The sequence below is a fragment of the Nothobranchius furzeri genome, chromosome 7 (assembly GCF_043380555.1).
Source record: "Nothobranchius furzeri strain GRZ-AD chromosome 7, NfurGRZ-RIMD1, whole genome shotgun sequence".
In the NCBI taxonomy this organism is placed as follows: Eukaryota; Metazoa; Chordata; class Actinopteri; order Cyprinodontiformes; family Nothobranchiidae; genus Nothobranchius; species Nothobranchius furzeri.
The window spans coordinates 75,769,956-75,778,598 of NC_091747.1; the positions used below are offsets into that span (position 1 = coordinate 75,769,956).

Below are 8,643 nucleotides of genomic sequence, written 5' to 3' on the forward strand. Positions count from 1 at the left end.
CAGTTTGTGTAATTTCATCCAACGGTTTACATAAAAACTAACACTTTTAAATACGTGTTTGAAGCCATTATGCAGTGGAACACTGGCAACAAAGCTCTGCCTGATCAACACTATAAATGATAAATGATCCACACTTGTATAGCGCCTCTCAGAGTAAGGACTCCAAAGCGCTTTACACTACAGTGTATCATTCATCCATTCACACACATTCACACACTGATGGTGATGAGCTACGATGTAGCCACAGCTGCCCTGGGGCGCACTGACAGAGGCACTCCACCATTTAAATCAGTCATTTGTTATTCTCCCAATCAATTACTAACCAAAACCTCATGCTTTATGCAAAACAAATGATTTTCAGCATACCAATCTTTACAGAAAACATAAAAGCCCTAAAGTTTTTATTTATATAAATATATAAAGCTCTATTGAAATTTTATATTTTACTTTTTTATGATTATGTGACACACTTGACTTCCATATATAACGCATCGGCATCTGCCTCATTTTTACGGCTTTTTTTTTACATTGTCGCTACGTCTGTCACGTTAGCGGTGTTTTTACCATCATTTCTACATCCATCACGTCCCAGAGAAGGTTAAACCAACATCAAACCCAACGTTTGCAGCTTGTAAACTCCACACACCTCTCGTGCAGCACCAGCTGTCTGATGCTGCAGCAGCGCCAATCTTCCCGGCTGGATGAGTGAATTTCTTTATCAGAGTCAATATTCTGCTTCATAATCAGAGTCAGTCATGACCAGACAAAGTGATCAGTCAACAAAGACCAGACCTGCCGGCAATTATACGTTTTATCTAATATTTGTGCTCTTCATGCTGCACGCATCTCCTCCACTCCCCGACTGGGAGCCTCTCGGCGGGAGGCGTTTTTCAAACTCTAAAAACTCCCAAACTTTGCTTAGCCTGAAGGTTCCACATCTCCACTATCTTCTGATGTAAAGTAGTAACTTCATGAGGGATCATATTTGTAGATGAGACTTGTTAAAGTCAGCAATGAGGCTTTGGTGCTTATAACGATTAAGTCCCAACACTGTCAATAAAGTGCTGAAACTAGAACCAACACGCATAAACAGACAGATCGGTCCCGCCTACTTACACTGTTGGTCTTTTTTAAATACGCAGTAATCGTTGCTTGCTTTTTTAGCTTATTTCTGCATCCTAGCAGCAACCACTTTACCACTTTGGCGCCTCTGGAGTCGGTGTTTGTTTACATCATGCTGCATTCAATGTAATTGGAAAAAAGAAGCTTCAAGCGCTTAACCTTCTTTCTGGCCTTAGTTGGGGGGGCGGATCGGGTTCGATCTGAATCTGGGGGGGCCAGATCCCCCCATCGTCCCCCACCCTATCTGCGTGCCTGCATCTACTATATCTATCTTCAAAACAAAGCCAACTATGCTCAAAGACCTAACATGGACTATGTCTATTTTACCTCCTGCTGAAAGATTCAGCTAACTCATAACAAAACCCAACCGACAACAGAGCAGCGTATTCCCCCAGGCTGTTTAAAGCTCCTCCACACTGTCTCTTAGGTAAACAACCCTGTCCTTAAATGAACTAAAACCACTCCTGGCTATTTATCTTTTACTGTAATTTACATCAAACTTTTGCAAATCTATTGCCTGTCAACCCATACTTTATTAGTAAATAATTGCTGAGCAAAATCATTTTACTTCGGCAAATGACGGTCTAGATTCTAGGCTAGCAGATCTATGCATTTTTTAACAGAGAGAGTTAGTCCTTGTCATCTCAGATTCAGATTTCAGATTTATTGGCCAAGTAAAATTACATTTACAAGGAATTTGTCTTCAGTAGATGTTCGCTCTCTAAAACAGACAACAACCACAATAAATGAGAATAAAAATACCTAAAAACACATAAGAACATGTATACCCACACACATGTTCATTTACACACACACATATATATACATACCCACACACACACGCACACACACACACATATCCATAAGCATACTGAATAAGTATTAAAAACTATAGCAAAAGGATGGTAAAAGAATCTACAGATTCAGGAGAGAAATGGCTGAAGGAAAGAAACTGTTCTTGTGTCTGGTAGTTTTTGTGTACAGTGATCTGTAGCGTCTGCCAGATGGGAGGAGATGGAAGAGAGTAGATGCAGGATGTGTGGCATCTTGGACAATATTCACTGCCTTTTTCCTGGTCCTGCTGATGTACAGTTCCTGGACAGAGGGCAGTTGGGCACCAATGATTTTTCCTGCTGTTTTGATAATACGCTGTAGTCTGCATTTGTCCATTTTTGTGGCTGCCCTAAACCAGACAGTGATGGATGAGCAAAGTATGGATTTGACTGCAGCAGTGTAGAAGATGATCAGCAGCTCTTGTGGTAGGCCGTACTTCCTTAGTTGCCGTAAGAAATACATCCTCTGCTGAGCCTTTTTGACGATGGAGTTGATGTTTGTTTCCCACTTCAGATCCCTGGAAACGATAGTTCCCAAGAACTTGATTGAGTCCACCATTGACACTGGGCTGCCCAGAAGAGGACATTGATTAGTTTAAAACAGGCCTGAAAGGAACTGGGTGATATGTCTTCCACCAAGGAATGACGGGCCTCTACTCGTTTTGTTATCTAATAAACAGTTGGCAGCAGATGTCGAAGGCTGACGATGCACACTGCTGGAACACGTTTGGATAATCCAAATAAAACAGGTTACAAATTGTGTTCTTGTGGCACGCTGCTGCTAATAAACATAAATTCTAAGTTTTCTGGTTTAGTTTGAGAGCCTGTTTGAAATTCAGCTAATTAAAATGAGTAAAATGTAGTCCGTATCCAAACAAATATCGTCATTAATGTGACAAATTGGTTTCAAATTAGTTAAATATGAATATTCATTGCATCTCATTTTAATTGGCTGCAACACCTTGTATCCAACAGATCTCCTTACCTCTGGTGTTACCCTTTGACCACTGGGTGTCATCCAAGCAATACAATTGCCAGAGGAACATAAGGTTCTCCATGCTGCATGACTCACAGCTGTGCTGGTGAGGAGACCTTGGCCTGGGTAATGGTTGTGTAATGAGTTAGGCATGAAATGTTGCTGAAAAGCCCACCCTGTTAACATCCAGCCATTAGACAGTGAAGAGGAATCCATTAAAGGCTGACTTGAGGAGTAGAGGTGAGAATCTAAAGAGGAGAATATATTTTTTAGGTTTGGGGTGGACTGAGAGGAGCTAGGCAGTCTCTTAGGGCTACCCCCTCCTCCTCATAAACACACACACCTCCCCTCTGTGAGATGTATGGAAGCACTGCGGCACACTGCGTGTATTTGCAGGCTGCATGGCTGCCTGGCTCAGCGTTCAAAGGCAGAGCGGAAGATAGGAGGAGGGGAATGACTTGAGCAGGAGGGGAGGAGGGAGGACAGTTTCCTTTCTGTAACACACGCCACAGGAACACACCGCGGGGAGAGAGAGAAAAAAAACGGAGAGAGAGGGAAGAAAATCATCAAGAGTGGGAGAAGGAAACACCGCAGCCCCTCCGCGCGTCCCTCTGTCTGTCCGTGCGTCCGCGCGTCCTTTGGTTGGTTGCTTTTATTTTTTAGAGAGAAAGAAAGCGCTTTTCTCTTTTTGTCCTCCTCTGAACGCAGACTTGCGGACTAACATGAGGAGGGTTGACTTTCTGTGAGCCTCTCCGTGTCTGATAGGGAGGGAAAAGGCGACAGGGAGGACATGTTGAGGTTGCGGTAGGAGGTTGATTTAGCGCTCCTGAAACATTCGGACCTTAGAGAGAGGGGAAAAACGCGCAAACGGAAAGTGAGCGGCAGGCTGAGCTAAGGAGCCATCGCTAATATCGGTGTTTGTTTCATTGTTTTTGTTATTATCTGAAATAGCGCAGGCCTCTCAGGCAGCCCTGCAGTAAATAAATACAGGAGCCACTTAGCTTCTAATAAGCCTGCGTGAGTTTTTTTATTTACGGTAAAAGGAAAGTGGTGTTTATGGGCTGTTTGTTTACTAGACGAATATTCTTCTCACAAACTTGGCATTTTGCGACCTTTTAATCCGACTGGCTCTAGAGGTGTAAGGGGGTTGTTACTGTAGGCGATCTTAGCCCCAGTTTAGCTGAGCAATAAGAGATAAGAAGAAGAGTTATAAATGTTAATGTCGACCGACGTTGCATCCATCATGCTGCCTGTGTCCCGGGCCCTCCTAGACCGGGATAGGGAGCTGGAATCCATGGCCGGAGTGCACCCGAACCCGTGCAGCGCTCCTGCAGCTGTACGGGGCATGAAGCGCGGAGACCCGGAGCCCGACGGACAGACGGCGGCCGCTCTTATGGACTCCACCGGGGCAGAGTGCAAGCGTCCCCGCATCGACGGCTCTGGAGGAATCGGTGAGGTCGGACAGGTGAGGAGGGCAATCTTTAATCCGAATACAGTGATCCAGATTTAAGCTTTTTGCAATATAATTCCTGTTGGTGTGTTTTTGCCTCTTCGGTTAATCGATTAATTGATGGTTGCAGAGGCATAGTTTTGAGTTGCAGCTGCAGCAGAAGGCCCTTCGTGGACTGTGCTTTGTTCGTTAGCAGGTGTGAAGGAAATACCAACACATACCAACAGCTGCATGTGCTGCACAGACACAGAGAAGCCGTATTCATGGAGTTCCGACTGTAAGGGCCAATTCCAGTAATCCACTTATCAAAAACCTGGTGATCAGGCTTCATTCTTAAAACATCTGCTTGGTCCACCAACCCATGTGCTTCCCAAAGTCTGCACCCAACTCTGGGTAATGAATAAAGGGGACCTGATCGGATCCCCAACACATTTGAAGAAATGCCTGCTAACTTTTTTTGTAATAGATAGTAAATAGTACTTAATAACAGTTACGGCCATATTTCACGTTATGTGTTTTTCTTCTTTCATCAGTAATTATTTAGGTTGCAAGGTTCGATAATTAGTGGGATGAATTTTAAATAACCACTGATCTGTGATCAGTTATGTAGCCAAACCTAATGAGCCTAAAAGATGTACCGATACTGAGTTTAAGGGCCAATATGGATTTCCACGTTCTTTTCAGCTCTGCCAATACCAGTTTTGGCTGATTCTAAATTATCTAAAAAATACATTAACAGAATACATTTTAAACTGTATGATTAGGTTGAAAATTATGATTCTGGATGTAACAGGGTATCTGCGGGTCCTTAAAAAGTCTTAAAAAGTCTTAAATTTGCTTTTCCAAATTTAAGGCCTTAAAAATCCTTAAAAATTACTAATAATCCTTAAATACAGTTTCCAAAGGTCTTAAATTACCAAAGACCCAATAAACAAGATTATTTTATTTCAATTTTCATGAATTTCTAGTTAGTGTTCAGCATTTTTTGTGTATGATGTTGGCGTAAGCGGAACCGTACACATTCAGTTGGTTATGAATGGTTTTTTTTTTAGATGAGCACATTAGCTGTTTAAGCTAGTGGGAGATTGCACCATGGGGAAGTGCAACTTTTATGGTAACTGGATGGCTAATCCCACGTTCGCAACGTGGTTCGCACCGGTTCCAGGCAATAGCTGGAAGCTATAGTTTAAATTTTATTTAAAAAATAGCTTAAATTTGGTCAAAGTGGCCTTAAAAAGGTATTAAAAAGTCTTAAATTTGGCTCCCTTAAACCTGCAGATACCCTGTGTAAAACACCAACATAGAGATTTGTGTTCATGGGAGAAAAAGTCAGAATTTATTTGTTACTGCTTGTAAATGATGCACAATTACATAATGTTTTAAATCAAATTTTGGATGAGGCTCCAGATTGGCCAGTTATGCAAACCATGGGCCAAAATCAACCACTTGCCTTTTTAAAAAGTGTCTCTCATCTTGAGGTTATTAAAAAGAATCTAGTCTTTAAAAAAGATTGAAAAATAGTTTAATGGAAGCAAAACTGTCTACATGGAAAATCTGGTATTAATTGTGAGAATTGGTGCTCAGCAATGGTTGAAAGACATTTTTAAAAGGGGACATATTATGGCTTTTTTTCTTAACTTACAATAGTTCTATGCTCAATACCAAACATGTTCATAAAGTTCTTCACACAAAATCTTGCTGACATAAAACAGTTTCAGCAGTTTTATTCTCGACAGTTTCAGTAGCTTTCAGAATGAGCCATTTCAGGGCTCTGCCACTTTAAGAAAGCAAGCTGGAGCTGGCCACGCCCACCAACCCCTCATTCAGGCTGCCATAAGCTAAGAAACTCCAAAATCAAGAGGGGCTCATAGGAGAGCTGCTACTTCTGCAGCTCTCTTTTGCACTTGCGAGGTGGTTCTATTCTGATTTCCCTGTTTGTGATGTCACAAACTAGGACTTTTTGAAATGGCTTGTTTCAGGCACATAATTCCTGAAACGAATGCAGAAAACAGATGGGAGGATTTTTGTCACTTTTGGAGTGTTTATGCATTAGAGACTCACTTGGCAGCTCAAGAGGATGATGAGGTTTGTGTAAATATTTCCCCTTTAATGCTGCTTGGCAAACGTGCGTTCAGGGGCCGGAGGAAATCAAATGAGCAAATGTTTTGAGTTTCAAATTAAATTATTTTGATTAAGGTTGGGTGATAAAAGTATTTACAAGTAATTTATTCGTCAATGCAAAGAAATCACAATGGGCGATATATTCACTCAGAAGCCATTTAAAAGTTCTGTGGGGCTGACACACTGCACGAAGTGCTCAACCAATCGAAACCATTCTTACTCAGTTTGTGAAAGAAAGCCACAAGGGTTCCATGTGAGACTTTGTTGTTTTCCAAATTTCATTGGCTATTTGATGCATCAATCAACTATAAACTGCGCCATAGGTGGTTCACGCTACACACATGATAATAAAGTAGTTCTTCTGACCTCTCAGCCAATAGCTGATCATTTTGCCTCACCAAAGGGTGGGTAGTCCTTCACCTGTTGGTTCGGGAAGATGTTACTCGAAGGTTTGAAGCTAACATTTGGATGCTAATGGGGATTTTGAGAAGCACGTCTTAGGGAAATGTTTTCTTTGGTTTGTTATGATGGATTTTGACTGCAAGAGTTGTTGTGGAATAATTATTTTATTGAACTTCTGGATGTAAAATGACCGTTCTTGTTGGAGATTGCTTTATTCTGTCAATTAAATGAGGCCTTGAATGGTGAGTTAGACATTAGTTAGAATTTCCAAGTAGTTTGACAAGAGTTTACTGTGTCTACAGTTGGGGTTGAATCTTTGATTGCAATATATCACTGGAATCGCAAGAGTCATGGCTGTCAAATGATTTACAGTATGCGTAGAATGTGTTTCAAAGAAGATGCTGACTTGATTTAAATGCTTGCAATGTCCCACCTGCAAGTATTCACAGGCATAAAAAATATCGCTCATTAAAAAATAATTGGTGAAGGGCTTGGCCAGTTGCAGATCGTCGAATAATTTGTCCAATTGTCCAAACTTCAAGTTGCTACAGTCAATCTGCAAACAAGCTAGGTTTTGAACGTAAACACAGTCATGGAACAGTCACCCCCTCCCTCCGGGTATCTTCCCTGAGATGCTTCTGCCGGAACCGGAAACCCACATTGCCAGAGGAAACTGGAAAGGTCCAAAGACTAGTCGCAGTTTTCTAGGTCCGAATGTCGTTTGTTGTTTGCAAATTCAAATGGTGTTTTTCTTTTTGGGACTCTGGTAGTTTGTCCTAAAGTTGAAGCGGTAGCAGCCGGCTGTTTCCCCTTCTCTGATATTATTAAGCGGAGAACCTCACACAACAGTGGTGTTCTGTTGCTAAATATGCGAGTGAGTAATGAGGGAAGTGTGGTGATTCGGTGAGACTAACAACCGGACGGTCCGGGTTTTTGGACAAATGCAAGAGGACCACTTTATTCTTTAAAAAAATCAATCTTCACATTAGGGCTGGACGAAATAGAAAAGTAGTATATCGATAATTTTTTTCATATTGATCGATATCGATAGTTATTGAAAAATATGTTCAAAATTGTAGACAATATATTTGACGTGTAGCCCTGGCCATTTTATTTTTGGTAATTTTATTTTTTTGACCGCCTCTTCTCGCTGCGACATCTTGCTGCCATGCTCTGTTTTGGTTTGAGAGGAGAGAGCCTGGTGACGTAGCGTGTGTCTGTGGTTTTGATTGGTTAGGAGTAAGCAGTGAGTCTAGTATGCTGCTACCTGATAGGTTATAATGAAAAAAAAACGAAACTTTTTTTTATCTATGTTTATCGACCCATTTTTTTTCTATTGCACCACTTGTCTATCGATAGATATATTGAGCCCAATTCCACATTACATTTATAGTTATACTGTTAGAATGATAAGAGGCATGAACAAAGTAAGCTCATTTGTTTTCCAAATTTGCAACGGCAGCTTTAATTCTGATAACCAGATATTTTTTGAGTATCTTTCGATTATTCCATAATCCAATTTTAGTTTGTGATTAAAACTTTTTTTAGCTCCTTAGAAGTATGGTAGGAGGAGGTTTTGAAGATAAACCAAGTCTCAACTCTTATTCACTTCTTTTATTTCATCAGCCTTGCTTTGATCTAAAAGAAATCTCTTTCTCTTACTGTTGGCTCAATAAATCTGCTGTTCTTGCCCTCAACAATCCTCCTCACCCCTCCAGCCCCAAATGGTCATATCTTGT

General features: G+C 41.2%; 1 protein-coding gene across 4 annotated transcripts in view; it reads left to right on the forward strand.

Moving 5' to 3' along the window:
* The first annotated feature begins 3,355 nt into the window (after positions 1-3,355).
* rbfox2 (RNA binding fox-1 homolog 2) overlaps positions 3,356-8,643 on the forward strand; it is a 70,699-nt gene continuing 65,411 nt past the window's right edge. The window contains exons 1-2 of one of the 4 annotated variants that reach the window (XM_015954249.3): positions 3,367-3,572; positions 4,203-4,396. In XM_015954249.3, coding sequence (XP_015809735.1) covers positions 4,226-4,396 — 171 coding nt within the window. In that variant the 5' untranslated portion in view covers positions 3,367-3,572; positions 4,203-4,225. Of the gene's footprint in view, positions 4,397-8,643 lie in introns of all 4 variants that reach the window. The other 3 variants (XR_001572580.3, XM_015954248.3, XM_015954247.3) reach the window with 3 other exon arrangements.